Raw genomic sequence first — 26,360 nt, forward strand, 5'->3', positions numbered from 1 at the left:
CTCTTCATCACAACTTATTATGGCTATCATAACATATTAAATTTTAAACACAAAAATGTAGACCGAGAATACACCAATAATTGAGAGAAGAATTGCTTGATAATTGTAATTGTGTGTGCCCAACCCGTAGTCTGTTAGGTCCATCACCAATCCTATAAACAATCATAGAATATTTACCACAGTGCAAGATCACAACAACTAAGATTGTTATACAACACCACTAGGTTCATATGACAAGACTGAATTTTGCAACTGCTGGTTTTATTTGTTTATGTTTTATCTATGATTCTTCCTTTTCTTGGGTTCCTAATTTCATGCAACAGATATACATAGTTAACTCAGATTCCAAATTTCTCAATGCTAAGTTGCATGATACAGGGAAACAAGTATGGGTACGAAACATGATCCCCCAAATTATGGAAATGAGGAAACATGATGTGTGTGTATATATATATATATAGATATATATATATGTATGTATGTTAGGACATTTAAAGTTATATATGTTAGGACATTAAGAAATGTTATGTGCATCAAAAAACATACATGATACATTATTACATTATGATTAAATTGTCCAATGTCAATGCATAAACTATAAGTCTATCAATTATACATGTCACATGATGATGAAACATACTAACATCACATTTACTCATGAATGATCACATAATGAAAACAATAATATCCAAAAACAACCTTGATAAATGAGGTTTATTATAAAAATATATCAAAAATCAGTGTTTATTATACATATGAGGCTACAAGTACAATAAAGACTATGACACTGTAAGTATTATAAAGACTAAGGCCTAATAGTCCTCAATTTTCATCCTCATTATCATAATCCTCATCTAAAATAGAAGAAACATGCTCAACAGTGGATGGTGGAGCTGAAGAAGATGATTGGCCAATTCCACTTCCAGGCTCCCGGTCCTCAATATTCAGGGCAACAAGAGAGAGCTCCAAATCGAGAGTTTTTGGGTACACATCCCATTCTTTAGAAGGGCCACTACTATATTCTGGACCCCTATGAAATGCAATGTGAAAGTTGGAGTGCACATAAACAAGATCCTCTATCTTATGTGAACCCAACCTGTTGCACTTCACATAATGAATAAAATCATAGGTGCCACTTGTGAAAGAACAGGAATGGCAAGGTTTTGCAAATGTACACCATTTGCTCCATGACAAATCCACCACGTAATTGGATTCATGGCGCTTCTCTCCTCTAAAGCTGATATATCTGAATAATCATCTAATCTTGCGTCAAAACTGGCAAATTCTTCCTTTACCTCCTTATGTAAATGAGCTGGAAACATTCTCATGAGGGCTTTTTTCACCCCATTAGCCACCTCTCTATCCTTATGGGGTGCCTTCCCCTTCCCATTGCTTTGAGCAATAAGCTCTTCATCATAAAATCTTGGGTTCAGGGCATGTGCTAAAGTGTGCAATGGAATGTTGAAATTGTTTCACTTATCAACAATTATTTTCTTAACTTAATCAACAAAATGAGCATCGACAATTAAAAGTTGTGGAGACTCCTGTGAAATGATTTCCATAGTTTTCTCAACCATGGTATCCATGCCATCATATGCCTCTCCTAAGAAAGGTTGGTCTATGTCAATGTTCCGAAAAAAACTCAAATGCAGGGGTTGTGAGCTTCAGCAAGAAATATATCTTGCTTCACCACTCCTCACCAAGGCACAATCTACGCACCATATATACCCACTCTGAATATGCCCGTCTCCACTCAACCAAGAGTTGACTCACCACCATAGAAACTAATGGTTGCATAATCTCAACAAGGCGACGCAACATTAGGAAGTTTGAGGCATATCTTTTCTCAACAACTTTTAACAACTCCAATTTGGAGTATTCTCGAAATATTGCTTGAGATTGGTGGTGGTTGGGGATGAATTTAACGATCTCCCTTGTTTCCCCTGTGATTTCCTTTATCCACAAAACTTTATTGTCGATCTCCTTTAAGATTAGATTCAGATTATGGACAATGCATGGTGTCCAAAAGATGTGGTCATACCTCCCCTCAATAATTAAACCTGCAACTTTGCAAACTGGTGCATTATTCGTGATAACTTGCAACACCCTGTTAGGTCCTATTTGTTTAATAGATTTTATTAAAACATTAACAATGAACTGTGCATCTTTTACCTCTCTTGAGTAGTCTTCCACCTTTAAAAACATTGCTCCAAGTAGTCTTCCACCTTTAAAAACATTGCTCCTTTTGGTGAAGTGGCAATGATATTTATCAATGTCCTATGCCCTGTATCTGTCCATCCATCTAAGACTATGCCAACCCAGAGCTACTCTAGGAAGAATGAATCGGTGATAAGATATCTTCCACAAGCTCCTTCTCATTTTTGAGAAGTTGAGTTCTGACTTTGTCATAGTTGGGCCCCTTGTACCCTGTGGGAGCTTTGTTAACTTCCCTTATCATATCTTGCCAGTAAGGAGAGCGAACAACATTGAATGGGATACCACATGTATAGATGCACCTAGCCACTCTAGAATCAACTTCTCTCGCTTGCACATTCACTAATTTAGCAATTTTGCTATCTTGAACTGAAGCGGATGCCCCTCTTGTATTTTTGGATGGTGGTAGTTGTTGTTGAGCCGCTTTCCTCTTCCTTCAAACACAATCTTGATTCTTTGGCTCAATGTTTGGTGGAGCTTGAGGAGTAGCATGAGTAAGCTCTTCATGCCTTCCTTTAAGTCCATCAGCCTCATCTTGCTCTCTTTGATAATGCCCTCCTCACCATCGGGCCTGTTGTTTTTGTGCAACCTGCAATCCCTTGTCCTCCATTCCAAAGGTGCACCTTCACTCTTGGGTAGGACCCCTTGTACGAAGTAGTGCAAAGATTACATCGCCATTCCCATGAGCCACCATCTGCACATCTTTGAATCTTCTGTGTTGAGAATTCAATTGGGAAATGAATATGTTAATTCTCTTCAACTTGATAACTGTTTGTGTTACCTTTTTACTTATTAGCTTTGTTCCTTATTATTTTAATGTGAGAAACATCAAACAACTACCTAAATAATAAGAATAGTGACATAGTATATAGGCTGCAAGCCAGGGCCAAAACGCCTCCTCTTGAGGGGAAAACCCTTATCTCTTCTCTTCTAATAGATCTTTCAATTGACGAATACCAAGACCTTGTGACTCAGACCAATACCCTCCAAGATCAAGATCAACCACTTGAGATAATGTGCAAAGCTTGCACTGGCCAAACCTAGTTAAATCTCTTCCAATTGCACCAACTCAGCCTCTTGCTACAAGAACTTTGACCTCCTACTGCAGATCTGAAATTTCGAGTTCCTTGCAACTGTTTTTGCCACATGTGGGAACTTTAATCTTCTTTCTAGAGCCTTCTTTTGTCCTTCACTTGTCTTTCCTTGTGACTGAGGGCTTGAGAGATACCCTTAGTAGCCTTCGCTTGCCTTCTTTCCTTCCTTCCAAGATCGAACTAGATGAAACCCTTGCGCAGAAACCCTAGCTTTCTCTAGCACGTGAGAGAGAGAGAACTAGCCCAAAACACTTCGTCCTTCTTCAACCTGTTCTTTGTCCTTCTTTTCGTCCTCTTCTTCGCATAGAATGAGAGATGAGTGAGTGTGCTTTTGGATGATGAGTTCCTCTCTTTATATAGGCTTCTTCAAGGGGGTACACGAGGGTCTTCAATTAGGCCGACTTGATAGCTTCTAGGCTGACTTGATCTTGGAGGGTATTCCGATTCTTTAAAGACAAATAATTTTCCTTTACAAGTTACAATGTGCCCATTGGGGTCTTCAATATATGACAATGACTCTTTTGACTTCTAGACCTAGGACAAACCCTAGAAACACTCAATGGGTGCTTGACCTATAAAATAAAATGACTTGAGCATGAAACCCATGCTCCAATAATAATAATAATTTCTTTTCATTTTATAATTTACAAAAAATACATTTCATACTTATGAAGACCGAACCTAGTTACACATTTTTCAACACTCCCTCTCAACTAGGGAGGTATTCATAAGAGGTACATGGTCATTCTCAATCTGAAGAGATCTCATAAAAAGAGTCAGATTGGTAACCCATTTGTTTAGCATCATGTTGACCAACATTGTCACATAGCAAGGCCTTGACTAACAACTCTATCTCTCCACAAGATCAGAGCACAATGCTGGCGAGACCAATGATTTATAGACACCATCATCATTGTCTCTCAAGGTATATACTCCACCTGGGTGTTCACTGAGTATGACCTTCTTTGGACTATTCTTATCTTGGATAGCCAGTCCTCAAAGAATATCGGTCCACGACTACTCTTGTCTTGGATATCCTCAAAGATTATTGAATACCAGATGGTTACCCAATCCTCCATTCTCTCTTCTCAAGTGAAGACAAGAATGTAATGTCTATCTCTCCCTCTCAATTAGGGAGGATACATCAACCAAGCCAAGCTTGTCTCTCAAGTACACAAGCTTCTTGTTCGGAAGAGATTTTGTCAATATGTCAGCTACTTGCTCATTAGTGGAGATACACTGTAGCTACAACACATCATTTTGTACTAGCTCTCGGATATAGTGATACTTGTTGTTTATATGCTTTGTCTTTCCATGAAATACTGGGTCTTTAGACAAATGCATACTCTTGGTGTTATCACAAAGTATCTCTATAGGGTTCATCGGTCCTTCAAACAGGTCGGATAACAACGTCCTCAACTAGACTGCTTCTCTGCTTACTTCATAGGCTGCAACATATTCAACCTCAGCACTACTCAATGCAACTATGTCTTGCTTCTTGCTCATCCATGAGATCATGGAGGATCCTAAATTGAAACATTCTCCAGTAGTGCTCCTTCCATCTTGTTCACTGCCTCCCCAGTCGGAATCTGTATATCCTATCAAGTGGACATTATTGATTCTGTCATACTTCAGGTAGCAATGAATGGTTCCTCATAGATATCTTAGAATATGCTTTGCTGCTATCCAATGATCATTCCTTGGATCCACTTGGAATTGATTGAGAATATTTACTGCGAAACATATACCTTGTCGAGTATTCACCAGGTACATTAGTGAGCCAATTAGTTGCCTATACTTGGAAGGATCCATAGGGCTTGAGTCAGAATTCTTTAGTATTTTCAAGTTGGTGATCATTAGAGTTGTCATTGGTTTACAATCTAACATGTCAAACCTTTTCAACATCTTGATCACATACTGTTGTTGTACTAGATAAATCTCATTGGGTCCTTGCTAGACTTCTAGACCCAAATAATAATGCATCAGCCCAAGATCCTTCATGTCAAATTCTGTTGCTAGTTGTTTCTTACATTCGTCAATTCGACCTTCTATACCTGTTAAGAGAAGATCATATACATACAGAAGAATGATCACCGGTTCTCCCCTTACAACCTTGATATAAAGGTTTGGATCAACAAAACTTTTAGAGAAGCCTAGTCTTTGAAGGTATGCATCCATCTTGGCATACCATGCCCTTGGGGCTTGCTTAAGGCCATATAGTGCTTTTGCAGACATACGCCTTCTTTCCTTTAACTTCAAATCTCGAGGGTTGCTCAATATAGACTTCTTCGTCGATTGTGCCTTTCAAAAATGCAGTCTTGACATCCATTTGATGGATGTTCCATCCCATCGATGCTGCCAGGGAGACTAATGAACGAATCGTCATGTATCTTGCAGTCTGAGCAAATGTCTCTTTGTAGTTGATGCCTTCTAGTTGGGAGAAACCCCTAGACACAAATCTTGCTTTATATTTGTCTATACTTCCATCTGCCGCATGTTTGATCTTGTAGATCCATTTTGAAGTTACCACAGATTTATTCTTGAGCCGAGGCACGATCTCCCATACTTCATTCTTCATTATGGATTGATATTCTTCATTCATGGCATCCTTCCATTCTAGATGGTTGATAGCTTCTTCAAAAATGGATGGTTTTGCTTCTATCAATTTAGTCATGTATGCTACATACCAAGAATATTGTTTGGGTTTCTTGTTTTCCCTGGAAGTGCCTTGAGTTGCTCCATGACCTTCTGCATCTAGTAGTGTGGACTTCAACCAATTAGGTATTTTTCTTGTTTTTGGGATGGCCACAGGTTGGATAGGTTCACTAGGACCTTCTTCTTCATGGTGAGATTCTTCTTCTTCCCTGTCAACTTCTTCCTCAAATATTGGAAGTTCTTCATCATCAGAGTCCATGGGAAGTTCCTTTGATTCCTTGAATGCTATACTTTCATCAAATATGACATCTCAACTGACTTCTATGTGATGTCCTTCTCTTATGTAGATCCTATAGGCCTTCGATGAGTTGTTGTACCCAACAAACATTCCCCTCATGCCTGATGGATCCAACTACTTTCTTTTGTCCTTTGGTATATGGATATATACAAGACAACGAAAGTTCTGGAGATGATATACATATGGCTTCTTTCTAGTGAACACTTCCTTCGGAGTTTTGTTGTCTAGGGACCTTTGGGGACTTCGATTTTGAATGTAAACAACTGTTTTCGTGGCTTCTTCCCACGGAAACTTTGGTAGATCCTGATCATGTAACATTGATTTTACACTTCCTCCAATGGATCTATTCTTCCGTTTTGCAACTCCATTTTGTTTTGGATTATATGGGACTATCGGCTCCCTCTTAATCCTTGATTCCTTACAAAATGCTATAGTTTCCTTAGATGTATACTCTCCTCCATTATCAGACTTGAATATCTTGATTCTTCTTTTTGTAAGGTTCTCTACTTCAGCTTTGAATTCTTGAAATTTTGTAAATAATCTGTCGTTGGTTTTCATTAAGTAAACCTAGGTCTTTCTTGAATGGTCATCTATAAATGTGACATAATATAGATGTCCTCTAAGAGATTTAGGAGTCATAGGACCGCATACATCAGAGTGAATAAGATCCAAGGTTTCTTTTGACTGCGAATATCTGCTACCAAATGGTCTTTTGGTATTATTTCCTAATGCACATCCCTTGCATATTCCTTCGTGATCTTCTTTTAATTCAGGGATTCCATCAACTATTGAGCTTAAAGATGGAAGAATTTTGAAATGAAGATGACCAAATCTTCTATGCCAAAGTTCACATGGGCTAATTTCAATGTGGACTAAGGCTTGGGCTAAAGGAGACATCAGCCTGTAAAGTCTTCCTTATCGAATGCCAATGACTTTAGTTTTTTCTATACTTGAGTCTTTACTCCATACAACAACCTTTCCATCAATGAAAGCTACTCTATCACCCTTATCTTCTAAACTTGAAATGGAAAGTAAGTTCTTATGCAAACCTGGAACAAATAGAATGTTGTTGAGGTGGATGTTTCTTTCATTCTCTAGCTCTATAGAGGTTGATCCAATACCTCTTGTTATCTCCAAGTTCCACTGAATAAGTGGATTTTCGTTTTGATAAGGTCTTCAATTGTTTGGGATGGCCAGTCGTGTGTCTTGATGCACCACTATCAATTACCCAAATCTTTTCATCTTGGAATATGCTAGAGAGAGTCGAGAAGAGACCTTCATCCTTTTCCTTGATTGATGCCTTCTTTGAAGAAAATAAGAGACTCCATGCTTTCTTGATGCCTTTCTTAAAATGGCTTGCTATTTTGGAACACTTCTTCAATGTAGAGGAGATCTTCATGATGCCCTTAGCTAACCTTAGCTCTGATACCATGTTGAGAATTCAATATGGCAATGAATATGTTAATTCTCTTTAACTTGATAACTATTTGTGTTACCTTTTTACTTATTAGCTTTGTTCTGTATTATTATAATGTGAGAAACTTCAAACAACTACCAAAACAATAAGAACAGTGACACAATATATAGGCTGCAAGCTAGGGCCAAAACCCCTCCTCTCAAGGGGTAAACCCTTAAATCTCTTCTCTTCTTATAGATTTTTCAATTGACGAATACCAAGACCTTATGACTGAAACCAATACCCTCCAACATCAAGATCAACCACTGAGATAATGTGCAAAGCTTGTACTAGCCAAACCCAGTTAAATCTCTTCCAATTGCACCAACTCGGCCTCCTGTTGCAAGAACTTCGACCTCCTACTGCAGGTCTGAAATTTCGACCTTCTTCTGTCCTTCGCTTGCCTTTCCTTTTGACCTAGGGCATGAGAGATACCCTTAGTGGCCTTCACTTGCCTTCTTTCCTTCTTTCCTTCCAAGATCGAACTAGATGAAACCCTTGCGCAGAAACCAGTGTTACTTGGGAGCGGGAGTGAAAACGGGTATGGGAGAGACATTTTCGAAAGGTCCTGGTTTGGGAGCAAATATTGGAGCGATTTTTATATAATATATATATATTTTATATTTTGATACATATATGTCAACAAAAACATGTAGAATGATGAATTAGATATAAAAAACATAAAAAAAATTATAGATTGATCATTGAACCATGTAACATCAGTCATCTAGAAGTTATAATCATCATCAACCACGTCCATGAGTCTCGTGAATCATGATTCATCAATCTTAAAGTTTCAACTTCAAGCTTTCAAAATTGAAAATTCAATATATAACATTTTCATCATTGATCACCAAAGTTGTACTTGTAAGCTAAGTTTAACCATTACAAGAAATAATATCTAACGTGAAAAGAAATGTTATAAAATGAATTATGAAATGAAATGAAACAACTTTCACGAAGCATCATATTCATAATTCAGAATCATTACTAATGAGTTATAATTGCCAACTTCAAACTTCAAACTTAAATTGTCATATATTGTTTACAAAAAATATCATAATAAATATGAGAGTCAAGACTTAACAATTATGAAAACTAATAGAAACAAGAAAAGACAAGTAAACTGTAAATCTATTATCTACTACTTCATGTGGCCCTTGGCACGAGAAGTGTCTGATGTATGAGTAGGTCGTGGTGGTCTTTTAGGAGTCTCCTCCCGCACAGGCCGACGACCAGAACTAGAAGGCACATGCCCTCCACGTGAGGGTGTAGATGGAGGTGGTGACAGCAAAGGAACAAGACTCAGAACTCGAGCACTGCTACTGGATGGTGGAGGTGGCATGGTTATTGCTTCATCTTCCTCTCTCATAAGTTCTGCTTCCAGTTCTTCAAGATGTATAGAACCATCCTCCAAATTATCATCCTTTGGGTGGTTGTCCCAAATTTTATATGTTGGATCCTCATAAGTTCGATCACAGTGATGACACAACAACCTCAAGTTGTAGTGCACATAAACCAAGCTTTCTGCTTGGTTTTCATTGAGTCTGTTTCTTTTCACATTATGTATGACGCTGTAGGTGCTCCAACACCTCTCTGCAGAAGAAGTATTTACAACCTGTGAGAACTTTTTTTGCCAATTTTGGCAAAAGTCCCTGGCCGCCATATGATTCCCACCATGTGAGAGCATCAAATCTGTCTCTATCTTCCATTGCATGAAAGGTACCAAACAAACCAGTGCAACTGAAGTATCTGCCTAATTCAAGATGCACACTAGCACATTCCTCCTTGTCAGGTATCAACTTTTCTAGTGCTTGCAAATATCGTATAGATACCTCTTTATCTATATGGGGTTTGACCCTAACCCCACCCCCTGGTGCAGGTTGGCCCAACCAAGATGCAGAGTAGTATTTTGGCATAAGGATATATGCCAAGCAGTGTAGTGGAACATTAAGATTATCCCACCGTATACACACAGAATCGTGAATCAATTTATACAAGCTGGTATCATTTTTATGAACAATATTTTTTATTTGCCCAACATGGTATCCGTCTACTCATACACCTCGCCAATCACTGGTTTATCTGTATTTGCAAACCAAATCATGTGATAAACGGGCTTGGTGAAATCTAATACTTGCCTCACACGTGCCCAAAACATACCATCAAGAGCGGTCTCCTCCACTTGTTCAAAACCTTGCCTGTCAGCGGCATTTGTAGCCCTTTCCTTTAATACCTGCCAGTGTGGACTTGATACCATGCTAGCCAATGACTCTCTTACCTTCAAAAGGCGCTTGAAGGTGAGGTAATAGCTACCAAATCTAGTCCTCGCAATGTTCAACAACTCCAATCTTCAGTGACTGTGGAAAAGGCCATGGGTATTGCTATGATTTGTAATAAATTTGATCATTTCTTTGGCTCTCTTGTACAAATCACCAATCCATTTGTATTGTTCATTTTTGTTCTTAACAATATCATGCATCAAAAGGTTCATTGTGTGAACCAAACACCCATACCAAAATATGTTGGGGTATTTATCCTCAATAATTGCTTATGCTGCCTTACAATTAGGAGCATTATCAATGATGACTTGGATGACATTGTATTTCCCAATACGTTCAATTGTTTCAAGTAATGGTTTTGCAATGTTGATGCTGGTCTTGAACTTGTCTGAGTAATCATATGCTGAAAGAAAGATGGCACCACTAACAAACACAACAAGAACACTTATCAATGACTTGCCTTTTACATTTGTCCATCCATCAGATACAATGGACACCCCATGGTCAGTGCAAGAACTTGTCATTCTATTCAAAGAATGTGATATTTTTGCTTTTTCATGGTCAAGTCCAATGGTTCTAGCCTTGTCATACCCAGGGCTCTTGTATCCTTTAGGGGCATCATTTATGGCATAAACTATTTCATGCCAATAAGGTGAGTGAAGAACATTGAATGGTATCCCACATGCATAGAGAAACCTGTATACTTTTGAATCCACATCATTCCTACACCCTTCATCAAGGAAATCTGATATGATTCTATGCCTTAAACTTGGCGACCCTATGCCTCCATATCCACTGCCTTGGGAGGATGCTGAAGGAGTTCTTTGTGCATGCGATTGTGAGCTTGGTTCAAAGAAACCCTTTGATTTTTTAGATTTGTATTGGGCTTCCTCCTCTTCCCTCAAGTATTTGGCTCTATCTGCTGCTGACACACTTGTACAAGTTTTGATTCCTATTTGTTTATCTCCATCCCATGGGGGCAATGAAATTTAGTGGTTCCACCCCTTTTCCCTGCTTCAGGCCTATTTAGTATTAACATATTTCCACCATGGGGTTTGGTCTTGTTTATTTTTTTGAGCTTCAGGTGACTCATGTTCACTCTCCTCTAGCTCCTCCAGCTCCTCCTCTCTAGGGTTTTCATCAAATCCACTATGATAATGACCCACTTCTTCATCCCCTTATTCATTTTCAACCCTCCTTTTTCTACTCTCCAACACTATAATAACCAAAAAAGGAATCAAGAAGAAGAAAATGCTAAGAAATATAACCATGATGTTTGAAATTTGAAGTTTTGAATCTGCAAAAAGATGGAATGGGAAATAGAGAAAAAAATTATTTATTTATTTAGGAATGAACATTAAATTTTTTTTGCTAGAATAGAATGTAGAGCCTACCTCTTTGGCCTCCAATCTCCCCTTGCAAGCTCTTCAATCTCCCCTTGTTCCTTGCTTTCTCTTGCTCTCTCTCTCTCTCTTCCTTGCTCTCTTGCTCCTTGCTCCTCACTCTCTTGCTCTCTCCTTGCTCCTCACTCTCTTGCTCTTTTGTTGTTTTTGTTTGTTGTTTTGTTGTTTCTTTTCTGGGCGTTGCTCACCGCCTTAGGGAGCGATTTTTATAACCTGGGAGCGATCGCTCCTGGGTTGTAAAAATCGCTTCGGGAGCGACGCTCCCTCTGTTGAATCGAAAAAAAGTAGGGAGCGCAAACTTTTTTTAGGGTGCGCGTTCTTGAAATCACTCCCTTTTCGGGAGCGATTTCGGGAGCGCGCTCCCGAGTCGCTCCCGCCCGGAGTGCGGATTGGGAGCGGGATCGAGAGGGGGGAGCGCTCCCCCACAACACTGGTAGAAACCCTAGCTTTCTCGAGCACATGAAAGAGAGAGAACTAGCTCAAAACACTTCGTCCTTCTTTGACCCCTTCTTCGTCCTTCTTTTCGTCCTCTCCTTTGTCCTTTTCTTTGCATAAAATGAGAGATGAGTGAGTGTGCTTTTGGAGGACGAGTTCCTTTCCTTATATAGGCTTCTTCAAGGGGGTAGACGTCGGACGAGGCTCTTCAATTAGGCCAACTTGACAACTTTTAGCCTGATTTGAACTTGGAGGGTATTCCGACTCTTTAAAGACAAAATTAATTTTCCTTTACAACTGACAATGTGCCCATTAGGGTCTTCAATATATGACAATGACTCTTTTGACTTCTAGACCTAGCACAAAACCTAGAAGCACTCAATGGGTGCTTGATCTATAAAATAAAATAACTTGAGCTTGAAACCCATGCTCCAATAATAATAATAATTTCTTTTCATTTTATAATTTACAAAAATTACATTTCATACTTATGAAGACCGAACCTACTTACACATTTTTCAACATTCTGAACATGTCTCCAAAGAGGATAATAGTCAACTTTCTGGTTGGAAGCCATTGCAGCGAAAAAAAATAGAAAAAACAAATCTGTAAATAAAAAACGTTTTTCACATTTTTGGAACCATAAGCCCTAAAAATAGAAGAAATAGTGGGAAAAAGATAAGAAAATGAATGCTTCTTACCCAAAATAATTTTTTGTAGCTAAAGCTACCCCAAAATGCCATAAAACACAAGAGAATGATGGTTGTAGTTGAGTCAAAGACCAAGAATGCCATAGCCGTAAACTCCCCACTCCGAATTTGCTTGTGAAATCTCTTTTTCTTGCTATTGAAATCTCTTTTGCTCGCTGTTGAAAATGCCCTAGCTAAAACCACAACTCTCTTCCTCTTTTCTCCTAGCTAAAATCACCCCTTTGCAAGTGAAATGACGTGCTCAATTCGTGTGATGAGAGGGAATGACGTGAGTCTTTTTATAACTTACAAGAGCCATTTAGAAACATTGACACAATATTTTAATCGCCAAATAAAAAAAATGAAAAAAGAAAAAAAATGCAAAAAGGGTAAAATTTTCCAGAAATGCGGCTGTACGACCTTGAAATGTGTTTCATGCTGTATTGGGCCATGTTTAAGCCTTGTGAGATGTACCAATACGACTTGAAACATGTTTCAAGGCTGTACCACACGCATTTCCGAGTTTCTGTTTTGTTTTTTGCTGGAAAAGACTTCCTGCCTAGTGTTTCCTGCAACATAAGTCTCATTGGCATCTGTACGCCTACAATAAAACAATGAATAGTAAAAAAACCTAAATGGGTGAAAGTGGGCAAAGGATCCAAAGAAGGGCACCAAGGAGAAATCCCTATAACTATAATTAGAAAAGATGAGCTCCAATATAATGTAAACATATAGTATTGCGTATGTCTCCTAATTGTGCCAAGACGCGCTCTACAACCCAGTGTGGGGTAGATGTCAAGCGTAAATGTTTAACATTTAACAAATTTAATCTAATGTCAATGTCCGTGTGTAGGTGTAGATGTTTAACATTTACATAAATATTTAACATTTATATGTTGGCTCAATTAAAAAAAAAGCATTAAAAGTAATAAACAAAATGTTAAAAGTAGTAAATAACAAGTTAAAAGTAATATAAAGCAAAGCCCAATGCGTGTAAACATTTAAATGTTGGCTCAATTAATAATAAGTTAAAGTCAAAGTCAATTTGTTATATTTTGATTTTGTTATTAACTTGTGAAAATGATTTGTTACAATACATGGCTTATCAATCCCTCATGCCCAAAAACCATAACTTATTTTACAATCAAAATAGTTTATAACAATATGACAATTCTTAACCATGGATATTCACCCCCACTTTTCCGTGGATATTATTAAATAGGCTTTGTTATAGTACCATGGGCCAATACCATGACTTATCAATACCACATGCCAAAAAAACATAACTTATTTCGCAATCAAAATATTTGATTTTAATTTAATTTTGTAACATTTTTTTTAATTAAATCCAACATGAAAAAGGTTATAATTACTATCGAGATATATCTAAACCATTTATCCTCATGACTACTAAAAAGATTCCCATAGAAATCAAATCAAAAAAAAAAAAAAATGAGAATACTTTTAAATATAAAGATGTGAAATTTATATAATATAAAAAATATTATTAAGAACCAACATAGATCCATCTTAACTAAGGATCCAACCAATGAGAGGAAACATGATTAATAGAGGAAAGATAGTGCATGCTTGATCCAAAATATAGGTTTATTATTTTACAACCAATTGAGCTTTTTTACTTTAGATACTTTCTTATACACAATATCATGGAATCAAATTTAAGAGAGAGAGAGAAGGGGGGTGAGAGGGAGGGAGAGAGATAGTGACAAAGCTGGAGGGATGGAGAGAGAGAGAGAGAAAGAGAGAGGAGAGAGATGGGGGGAGAGAGAGGGAGAGAGAGGGAGGTGGGAGAGAGAGGAAGGAAGAGAGAGAGGCGGGGAGAGAGAGAAGGAGAGATAGAGAGAGAGAGATGGAGTTGGAGGGGGGGAGAGAGGGAGGAAAGAACAAAGACATAGAGGGATAGGAGTGGAGAGAGAGGAAGTGATAAGGGAGAGATGGGGGGAGAGAGAGAGAGAGTTGGAGGGGGAGAGAGAGGGAGGGAAGAAGAAAGACATATAGGGAGAAAGGTGGAGACAGAGAGGGAGTGACAAGGGAGAGATGGAGAGAGAGTGAGCGAGAGAGGAGAGGGAGAGAAGGGCAAGGGAGAGAGAGAGAGAGAGAAGGGGGAGAGAGAGAGTGCATTTTTGGGGGTTGAGATAAAGAGGGGGAATAAGAAAGAGACACATAGATACACATATAAATATTATATAGTATTATATAACTAGCTTAGATCTATCAAGTGCCAAGGGGGATCACATCTCTCGAGGTGCATATCTTTCCTCAAGTTTTGCACTCAAAAAAGAGGTTTGCACCTCGAGAGATTTGATCCCTCTCAGCACTTGATAGATCCAGGGTCAAGATGGACCTAGGCTGGTCCTAGGAAAAGTTAAAGTTGGTGATGCTAAGGGTGGTAGCTTGATGGAGATTGAACTCTTTGCTGTCTAGTTGATGTCTTAGGTGGAAATGTGGCCATAAGACCTATTGTGACATGAGCATCTGGTGGTTGAATGTAGGAAGCGATGAGTCTGGGGTTGAAACCCCTGTTGAGGATGGTGGTCGAAGATGTAGTATCTCTTGAATGAAATTTTCAAGACATCTGTGGTCCTTACACATAGAAAATTTTCTTGATAACCCTTTGATATCTCTAAACAAGTAATATTACTGACCAGGAATCTCTAATAAAGAGGGCATCCCGTGGAAGATGGCTATCAATCTCCATTTGTAGCCAGATTGAAACAGGTCTGAAGTTGTGCCAGAGGTACTCCCAACCGTCAAGATCTCTGCAGTCTAATATACTTCAGGGTGTGGGTAAGGCTGCCTTGAATACGCAAGTAGGAGTGGAAGTAGTTCAGAAGTTTTGGTCCCTGGAGCTTGGGTCTTCTATGCTAAAGTACACGTGACTTCCAAAAAGCTTTGTGCATCTCCACAAGATTACCTCCCTCAACATCTCTCTTGATGAGATTAGGAGCATCAAAAGAATGCTAGAATGGTGCTTCTCTGTCTAGATTGAGCTGTAGAAGAAGGTAGGTGACCCTGGAGTACCAACTTCCAATGCTTTTGCCAGAATGTTGCAGTGAGAACTGGAGAGCTAGGTATGAATATATATTTGTGGGAAGCCATGCACTGTATCTTACAATGTTCACAATGTGAAAGGCATTGTAGTGATGAGAAGGTCGACACCAGACTTGTCTAAGATGACAAACTTCACAACTGTTTTATATGTTGATATGCAACATTTAATATCATAGTGATGGAAACCTTACCAATGCCACTCTAATGAATATGCCTCGTAAAGGAGCTCCACATATCACTTACATGGAGAAAATAAGGGGTCACCAAATGTGGAAGAGGTGAGGATAGTAGTGGATGTATCCTTTTTAGGTGTTAAATGCCATGATCATCAAAATTTGAATGAAAGTATCGATCTGCCTTTAAGGCTCATAACTGTGTGATATATCAGAGCATTGGATCAGAAACAATTTCATTTCAACAGGAATCTCAAAGAGAGGGCAACCACCTACGTCCAAGGTTTCCATCATCCTATTATGCTGGAGGTTTAATTCATTTCATGCAGAAGATGGCGTATGCCTACCTTTTTATCTCATATTTCATGCATACACATGCTTTTTCAACAGAAGGAAATTGATAAGACTAAATACTGCTGCAAGATTTTAATGGAAATCTTAAGACATGTGCGTTTGCTTGTTTTGTCTAATCATAGGCCTATGTTGCTCTGTTGGAATACGTTCTTAACCTTTCTGTTTTGGTAAATATGTTTGCAGCCCGACATGCAGTCCAAACCACAGAAAGAAGGAACTGAATCAGAGTTATTTTGGAATGCACTTGGTGGTAAAAAGGATTATTCAAGTCAAAAGTTGGTTAAGGATATTAGTAAAGATCCTCAATTGTTTGCATGCAGTTTCTCTAAAGGTTTGAATCTTGATCCTATATCTTTCAAGAGAAATATATGCTACTTAAAGTTTGTACTGGTTTGAGTCCAGTATATCCTTAGTTTTACACAAGGATGTTGGTTAATGTCTTAATACCAAATCCAATTATAATACAATTTTTTTTTTTTTTTTTTTTCTAAATTATTTGATAATCTGATAGTAACTTTGTTTTTCGGTCTGTGTTTTCTAAAACAGGGACATTAATGGGGTTTACAGGTGGCTTGGAGGTATGACTCAACTGCTTTAACTCAAAACGATTCAGATTTGTATGTTTTGGTCCACATGTTAACTTGAGATGAAATTGTTTAAAGAACAGGAAATGAGAAATATGTGAGTAGAGACTGCAGTTTTAGTTTCCTGCATTAATTGTATTTGAATTTCAATTGTTCTCTAACTGCAGGTTAGAGAGATATTCAATTTCACCCAAGATGATTTAATGACTGAAGACGTGATGATCTTGGATTGCCATTCGGAAATCTATGTTTGGGTTGGCCAACAGGTTGACTCCAAATCTAAACAGCAGGCAACAAATATTGGCCAGGTAGTAAGTGTTTTTTTTTGCTTTTGAATTTGTGTTTTTTAGTAATTACATATTACAGTTATTTCCGTCAGTGTAACGCTGTCTGCGTCTAAGCAGAAATTCCTAGAAAAGGATGTGCTACTTGAAAAGTTATCCTTGGAAACTCCTATATTTGTCATATCAGAGGGGAGTGAGCCACCCTTTTTCACTCGTTTCTTCTCTTGGGACTCATCAAAGTCAACGGTAAGTTTTTTGAATTTAAATGTCGGGTGTTATTTTTTTAATCAGTGCGTCAGGTTCAAATCAAGCTGGTGGTTGTTATATCAAATTCCTTTATTACGTTTTCCTTTATACTTTGCCAGTTTCCTGCGGCTGCTGACTTACTGGCAGATCAATGGATGCTGTGTATTGCATTGTAGTCAAAGGGGATTTTACGGTTTTAATATTCTTAAATAGTTGTCTAAAAAATTGTTCTATATTACCGTTGAGGTATTAGTTGTGAACATTTGGTATTTGATGGCAGATGCATGGAAATTCATTCCAAAGGAAGCTCTCTATAATGAAAACTGGAGTATCACCAATTGTGGAAGTAAGTAATCTTGATTACATTTGTTTTAGATTTGTTTCTTCTATTAGATTGTCATCAAAATTCAGCAGAGAGATACATAGTCCAAGTACATAAACAATGAGTCAAAGGTCAAAGCCTTGACTATCCAAACAAACCATCCAATATACAGGCAAATGTGAGCCCAAAAGTGAAATCTGGTCAAAAATCAAATCTGCAATTTCTGGTCAAAGTCACAGAAGTCAATGCTTCCCTAACCAGTCAATAATCAACGGTCAAAGTCCTCCAAAAAATTTGTTCAAGGTAGCAAAGAACTTGGCTTCCTTCCCTCAGTCAAACTTGGTCAAAACAGTCACAGAATATGCCTTCAAATTAGATCAACTCACGAAGTCAGCTTGCGGTCAAACCTGCCTTAGATCTGCGGTTAATTGTGGTCAAAGTGCCTAGAAAATATTGGCCTTCTCTCTCCTGAATTCGGCTTCCAAGAACAGATCTAAATCCCAAGTCAAGCCAAGTCAAACCAAGCCCAAAAAACCCAAAAGTCAACACTAGTCAAAATGTGCCAAAACAGAAAGTTAATGCAGTCAACATAACACTCTCTCTCCTCTTCTCACGTGTGAGCTTGGACCTTCAATTTTCAGTGCTAATCAAACCAAATGACGAAGGATGAATATGTGATGTGATGCCTCCAATTGATGCGAATTGATGTCTATTGTGGAAGCTGGAGTTTCCTTGCAAGTTGAAGCTTGTAGAAGATTTGAGGTAGCAGCGTCTTGTAGGCTGGAGTCTGCAGAAAATCTGATGCAATAATGGAGTAGCTGCTTGCCTTTCCTTTGCGTCACAACAATAACAAAGTTGTGGTTTTCTCCCTTTATGGATTTCCACTTATATTTGGTGTCTTCATGTGATGATTTTGTGTGCTGCTTTTATGTTGTCATGAAAGTTGTCATGCCGTGATTTACATGTTAAACGCCGACTGTACGTTAAATCTGCTGCTCACATGATGTAATACTTATCAGTTAATAAGTTCAGATAAACATTTCAAGAAAAAGTAAAACTTGTCCATGAATGCACTGAACTGAGTCACCCCCGCTCTCAGTTTAGTTATTACAATTTGCCCATGGGGGTATGCAATTTGCAGAGAAGAAATTAGAAGGGGAGAGAGGAGGGGCAGAATGCCCAGCTGGACTTTTGATCTTCTGAAAAAATGATAGGTGCCTTGTACATAGGCCATGGTGTTTTCATACCCTGCTAGCTACTGTAGAAAATTAATGATCTGCACCCTAACCCCAGTTTACAAATTTGCATGTGTTCATTTGACCCAACCCACATGTTTTGTCATGCTGATATAAATTTCAGAATGCATTATTTGTAAACATTCAAAGAGTACTACTATTTAACACATTTCCTATCAGCTGTAATTAATTCTAAATTTATGCAAGGATTCAAATATGAGAGACACTTATTTTTGGTCAAGGTGAACACGGAAAAACCCCTGAATGCAAATCTGGAAAATTGTGCCTACTGATATTTTTCAGATTTTCACACTTTCAAGTGCCCAGAATTTTCTACACTTTTACACAGCCCAGCCCCTAGATTTTTGTGCTCAGAAACTAGCCTTGAAATATGTGCTGCAATAGCCTCGATTTCTGTGCCCAGACTGCCTCAAAATTCATGCCATAGACAGCCTCAAAATCTGCGCTGGAAGTGACTGAAGATGCCCTCGAAATTTGTGCCAGGTGACAGCAGAGGCCCTCCTTGAGAATCACGCTAGACAAACACTCGAAATTTGTGCCACAGCCCTCGAAATTTGTGGTTCTGTTTGCCTCGATTTCTGCACTGACTGTCCCTCAATTTTTGTGCTCCTCTCCTTGGAAATCGTGCCTCCCTTTGGCTGCCTCCTAGAAATTTGAGCTCTCCTTCTCATTCTGCAAATTCTTCTTCAAGATCTCTCCTCTTCTCCTCTTGCTCTCTCAAGTGTGAAGTGAAGAATGAGCCTCCCTTTTCTCATTCTGCAAATTCTTCTTCAAGTTCTCTCCTCTTCTAGGCGTGCAGATTATGCTGCCTCTAGAGAGTTGAAGAGAAGCAGGTATGTTGATGAGGCTTTCAAGCTTGATTAGATGGTAGGCATAATCTTGTTGAAGAACTTGGTGAAATAATATGTTTAGGTGGAGGCAATCCCATGCCATTCTTCTTTTCTCAAAGTGTTATTCATTTAGATGTAAGATTCTTTGATTATGAGATTTCTGCATTACACTTCCTGGCACACAGCTAACGACTATAATAATAATAATAATAATCTAATTTAAGGTTTCAGCCTATCCAGACTCCAAATTGATCTTTGAAATCCCTTCATTTATGGGACTAGGAACCCCCCTAACCTCTATATTGAAACCTGTGAACACTGAGGAGGTAGCACTTATTCTTAACTGTTAGGCCTTGACTATATCCTTGATTAAATTTCTTTTACTGGAGATTTTGGGATTGGAATATTATTGCATTTGATGAAGTATAACATATCTTTTGCTCCTTTCTTTTGTGCAAGTTTTCTTATCAATGTTCCCCGAGGTTTACGGGATGCATGAGTGTGCGAGTAGGGAATGCACCTTGGGGATTTGGAGACACCCCTCAAGTTTCAGGAAATTCATGGGGGAGGGAGAGATGATGGGGTCCCTAGCATAGGGGTCCTCTAAAATTGTTGAAAAAAAAACCCAACAATAACAGCAGCTCATCCCATGTAAATTTATTATTTAGTGTAAATACTAAATTCAATTTTCTAAATGATAGAAACATGATTCATCATTTACCATTGTTATCATCATATTTCACATTGAATCGAAGATACATGCACATCAAGAATTGAAGTAAATACTAAATAGTAGATGTTAAAGTCTGAAATAATAAATTAAAGTTTCTCGAAAATAGGTGTGACAAGTCAAAGAGTTGATCCTCAATATCTAAATTCAAAAGTTACCACTAAAAATTAACAATGGACAGTCAAGACTCAAAACTTAGAGTAGCTAAAAGAAATCAACATTAAATGGGCATCAATGAGTCAATGCCATTGATTGGTCCTCTACATGCATCTATTGTATGAAGGCATTAAGACCAAATCCATAGCCATTGACCAAATCCATATATCAAAACTCATAACCTCATCTCACAACCCAAGCTTGTAATTTATCCTTACAATTTCCATGTCTGTGACAATATTTATGATGTTCACTGATGTTGATTTCTTACTATTTTATCCTATAATTCATTATATATATATATATGAACTTATGGCGAACCTCATCCGAACCTCATCAAAAAATTCGAACTCAAACCGAACCTAATCATTGCCGAATCTGAACTGGAACCTGAACCATGTGACATTGATGGGAGTGTCACTGTCTGAGTCAGAGTTGCTCTAAGTAGTAACCAAGAGAAGACATGCCTCACTCTCATCGCAAAGTCAAATGCTAAATGGGCTTGTAAATGCCAAATAAGAGAGATGTATAATTAATGGAACACTGCTTATTATCCAAGACTCCTTCCATACACGCAAACCCTTCCCTGCATTATATGCACTGTGTGAAAGTGATGTATGCAAGTTTTTGGGATGGAAGCAGAGCACATCTCAGCATAGTCTGTCCTCACGTTATAAGGGTATCCAGTTTACAGGGGGATTTATCTTATAAAGAATCAAAGCTATAATAATGCAAATGTGTGTGTTTGCTAGCTACCCATAATCTGATTATGTGCTATTCAGTAGTTACTATTTGCAGTAATAAATAAGGATTCGAGATCTGCTAGTATAGGTTTTCTCAATATGGGTCGTATAATTTTGAAATTATTTGACATTGTACAGAAACCTAAGAGACGTTCTCCAGCTTCCTATGGAGGACGTTCGAGTGTGCCAGATAAGTCACAGAGATCTTCTAGGAGCATGTCTTTTAGTCCAGATCGAGTTCGTGTAAGAGGGAGATCTCCGGCTTTCAATGCTTTGGCCTCTGCCTTTGAGAGTCCAAATGGAAGGAATCTTTCTACACCACCTCCGGTTGTCAGAAAACTTTATCCAAAGTCTGTGACGCCGGAGGCACTCAGCAAGACAGTTCCTCCAAGATCACAAGCAATAGCTGCTCTGACATCTGTTTTTGAGCCCATGAGGCAACGGAAACTATTGAATGATTTCGCAGGTAATGATCCGTTTCTTTGATCTTTTATTTTCAAAATATGTATTTGGGAATGAAGTTGAACTAATACTACCATCCTTTTGATGGGGTTGGCTTCTAAAACAGAACTAAGCTCTGAAACCAAAGTTACTCCACCCAAAAAGTCAGAGGCAAATTCTGTTTCTACAAACAGTAGGGCAAGTCCTATTGTGAATACCAGAACAAATTCTGTTTTGATGAGTACCAGAATTGAAGCATTAACTATAAAAGAGGACATCAAGGAAGAGGAAGCTGAAGATGATGAAGGGCAGACTATTTTTCCCTATGAACGTCTGAAGATATCATCCCCTGATCCTGTTCCTGATATTGATGTAACAAAAAGAGAGGTACAATATACTTGCTAGATTAAATATTTCAGTGAATTTATTCTTATCAGCTTTTATTTTCCTAAGTCGTGTAAAGCTGTCAGCTTTTCCATACATACATAAATATATTCATTTTTCAATAACTTTCACTGAATGCAGACATATTTATCTAAGGAGGATTTCCGTGAGAAGTTTGGAATGACTAAAGAAGCTTTCTACAAGATGCCCAAGTGGAAGCAAAACAAGCATAAGATGACCCTTGATTTATTCTAACATTCATCTCACTGCTTGGAAGGTGAAAGCTGCAATTGTAAAAGCAAATATGTATCAATGCCTGTAAGATTCTGTATAAATGCATTTTCCTATGGAATCATCCAGCTAATTATGTTGCTTATAAAAGCAAGAAGAGAGATATTCCTACCAAGACAAATTTTTCTTCAACGGATGAGAATTTTGAGTTTGTGTAGGGTATGATGATGAGCGTGTAGCCTGTCCCACACCAAAGAGCATGGTGCATTCATGGGAGTTTGTGCATTTTTTCCTCCTGCATAATTTTGTCAGCAGTTTGGTATTCTTTGTGGTTCCTAGAGTTGCAGAAAGTCTGTTGTGAGTTCATATTTATGAGAGGCATTATAATCCAGTTAGCAATAGAAGAGAAATCATGGTTATGAAGATTGTTGTTTCTACATTTGCAGAGGCAAGTTTATTTGTTGTATAGTCAATGTAACAAGTCGAAGTCGTCTGTTGGAGCATTCTTAATGATGTCTTGTAGAAGACACATGTCGTGTGTTAACCAGATATTCCAATTGCTTATTGTTTGAGAAATAAAGTATGATTCTTTGTGTTTGAGAGAATTCCCAAGATCAAGACGCCTGATCTAAAATTGTTTGTTGGGAAGTGTTGTGCTTTTATGGAGTTTACAAGGGAATTTCCACATATTTTTGTTGGATATTCAACTTCAATTTCTCAGCCCACATTCAATCCATTTATTTCTAAGCTGGGTTTTGTTTTATATGTTGTTCTATATAGCCTTTGTTGATTTCCATATAGAGCAGATTTGAAGTACATGTTTTCTCATTGGGTTCGTAATCAGCATTGGATAGTCAATGAAAATTTGTTAATATGAATGATCTGTTTGCATAATCGGGTTTTATTCATGCTCCTTCAATCTCTTTGAAGGTTGCAATAAATACAGGGAAAAATGGATGCATTTTGTGGAAATGAAAGTACTAATTCCATCGCAGAAGATTTTACACCAATGGCAGGTAACTCTGTTGAATTATTGATCATAAGCAGGATACTCTCAACGGAGCTGGCATCTCTATTTTGTAGAAGTGTTTCCTGTATAACTGAGCTGTATAATCAAGTTGATTTAATTATTCATTATAATTAATGTTCAGTTTCGTATGTTTGAGAGTGAGAGGAGAGATACGGGCCCACAAAATACTTGCGATTTTTTTTTTCTATTTTGATCATGTTTTAGTGCAGTTTTACTTTTTCATTTTCATTTACAGGGAAAAATCGTATATTCTTCAATACTGAAAATAATAAAGATACATTATGCAATCAATAGCATTAGTAATCACTGAAATTCTGTAATCATTTGTTTAATCTGAATTTCATGTTACAAAGGTGGTGGTATAATTTTTTATGGAGAAAAGATTGATTTAATGTTTTTATTTTAATCAGCTTACGATTTCACTTGTGCATTGAGCTTGGCCTGGTCAAACTAGGATATCTAACAACAGTGACATTTGAAGTGCTAGGCTTTTTATTTTTACAAACGGCATTTTTTCATGTTGCCCTTCAATATTGGAGGGTTAAAAATTTATACATTCCTAATGGAAGGAACATTAATGTTTGTGGGTATAAATAGAAGTAAAATATCTATAATGACCTTTGTGGAAAATGTTGTTGGATATCCTTTTGATATTTATTTGAAAAGGACAATGTGAGATTAGCAATGCAGGCTTGACATCATTTGTTGTAGATTCACATATCAGAACGCCCTTCCTGTAAACATTTTTTCAGATAAATCTGTCATGCAAAATGCATTCATGTTGAAAAACAATATCGAAAAGATTAACCTAATTGATATCATACAAAAATATGTTTTCAAAATCAAAGTTGCTCATGTAATCTTGTCTATTGACCCAAAAGCACAACTGCCACTCCCATTCTAGGAGAATTGTCGATTGCCATACAACATAGCTGGATTTCATAACCATGAGAATGCTAATAAGGATGCGATGCAATGCTCTCTACAGTTTCACTTACTTGAATATCATCAAAAGGGATTCAAAACCACCTTCACAGATACAAATAACACAGCAAGTTTGCGAAATATGAACTGGAAATTTTATTATATGGATGCATAATTTATAGGACCTTTCACAGATACAAATAACACAGCAAGTTTGCGGAAATATGAACTGGAAATTTTATTATATGGATGCAGAATTTACAGAAGGATTATTTCCTTACAGAGATCGACTGTCGTCGCTTTTACCGGACTTCACACCGTTCCCAAGGAACCAGTGTTACCGGAGGCTACCTGGCGATAGACAGACTCTGCCTCAGAAATCTATTACAGACTTTCAACAAGTTTTCCTAATGGTTCAGCCACTTTAGGTTCTCACCAGTGCCGAGCACACTGATGCGCAGGCTTCCAAACCAATACTACTAAACCTGAGTGAACCTTTCGTGATGCAAGCAGATCAGACACTATGGTCCGCAGATGCAGAGCAGGAAAATCACTCGACTCAAAACTCCAGACTCAAGACTCAAGACTCTCTCCGAACACGAATGAATCTTACTTCGCAGCTAGCTCTTATTTATAAGCTGGAAGGGAACAAGCATTCGTAAATGAGCTGTGTACAACCTGATGACTCAAAAGCAAAATATTCTGGATAGATTTGGACTGTCTGCCGAAAGTAGGATTCGGTCATAGGACAATATCGTCCCATGTTATCTTGTCCATGAATGGGCTATGTACAGACTGATGACTCAAAAGGAAAATAGCCGAAAGCAAGATTCGGGCATAGGACAATATCGTCCTATGTTATCTCGTCCCTACTCTTTTTACAGAGAGCCGGAGGCATGTGGGGACCGAATCTTGGTACAAACAATAATTACACAGAGGATATTCATAAAAGAGAACCCTCGAAAGACTGAAATGACTAAAAGACGAGATATGCAAATCTCGAATTGTACAAAGTGGAGATTCCAGGACGAGGGAATCCACGAAAGCTCGTCCAACACCATGGTCGGCTGGAAAGACGTCAATCAAAGGTATAGTAATCAATCTGTGGGTATGTGTAGTACTGGTACCTCCATCTATCAATCAAGTAATTGGAATAGTATTGTACCCACACTTCCTTTTCAGTTTCCCAAGTTGAGTTATCATGTGGATCTGGTAATTCTAATTCATTAAGGTTCAGGAATGGGTTTAATTCCGGATCAGCTTGTCGGTGGAATTCTTCATAATTAGCACTAGGGCTTATCCTTCTGCATTTGTAATGATTCATTACGAACCATCTGATATGACCACATCTTCTGACGCCATTCAGAAAATCTTTACTACTGACATTTACCAAATCTCTTAGTGTCTTATACAGGACATCAGTCATTGTGCTTCAAGGGCTGAAATTTGGGATTCTCAGCATATGTAAAGAATATGGTCTTATGATGAGAGGTGACAAACCATATTTTTCCCACCAATCTAGGAACCATTCAGGAACATGATCATCTTCTTCCATTTCTGCCACTGGAACTCCTTCAAATATGAAAGAAAACTGCAAAGAATAAAACATGTTAGTGGAAAAATTCTGTATATTCATAGCTGTGTAGAATGCCTCTTGCTGTCGATCAGGATCATAATTTTCTCTGTGCAGATGGTTGTCAAATCTTCTGAGTGTTATGTGACAACTGGTGATCCTATTGTCAACTTCATTGTCTCTTTCAATTACATAGGCAATGCTTCCAATTTGTCTTAGATAATCCAAAGCTTCAAGAGCTTCACCATTGGCTTCATCTTGGTGAGGATCTGTCCAGAGGAAGTCAATGCCTGTTCTATACCTGACTTCTTTGATTGGCCTCCAAATATCATCATTATGATCTAAAAGACTCATATCTAGATCGTATGAGATCCATCCAGAGGAAGTTTCAATTTCCACTGTGTCTTCATGTCTTCTGATGAAATTGCATTGCAGACTCATAATTGAATGTTCAGACAAAAATGCTCTACTTAACCTGTCTGCAAAGCTATTCTTATCTCC

At 38.0% G+C, this 26,360-nt stretch overlaps 1 protein-coding gene across 2 annotated transcripts in view; it reads left to right on the top strand.

The window, feature by feature from the left end:
• The window catches only part of LOC149139460 (villin-4-like), a 55,132-nt gene extending 32,195 nt beyond the window's left edge, over positions 1 to 22,937 (top strand). For both annotated transcript variants that reach the window (XM_089446367.1, XM_089446366.1), the window contains 8 exons: positions 16,309 to 16,456; positions 16,672 to 16,703; positions 16,877 to 17,017; positions 17,114 to 17,239; positions 17,520 to 17,585; positions 21,415 to 21,742; positions 21,845 to 22,104; positions 22,243 to 22,937. In XM_089446367.1, coding sequence (XP_089302493.1) covers positions 16,309 to 16,456; positions 16,672 to 16,703; positions 16,877 to 17,017; positions 17,114 to 17,239; positions 17,520 to 17,585; positions 21,415 to 21,742; positions 21,845 to 22,104; positions 22,243 to 22,356 — 1,215 coding nt within the window. In that variant the 3' untranslated portion in view covers positions 22,357 to 22,937. The remainder of the gene's footprint in view (positions 1 to 16,308; positions 16,457 to 16,671; positions 16,704 to 16,876; positions 17,018 to 17,113; positions 17,240 to 17,519; positions 17,586 to 21,414; positions 21,743 to 21,844; positions 22,105 to 22,242) is intronic.
• Positions 22,938 to 26,360: the final 3,423 nt, after the last annotated feature.

The sequence above is a fragment of the Pinus tabuliformis genome, chromosome X (assembly GCF_031772625.1).
Source record: "Pinus tabuliformis cultivar Carrire ecotype Pingquan chromosome X, CPIR1, whole genome shotgun sequence".
NCBI lineage: Eukaryota > Viridiplantae > Streptophyta > Pinopsida > Pinales > Pinaceae > Pinus > Pinus tabuliformis.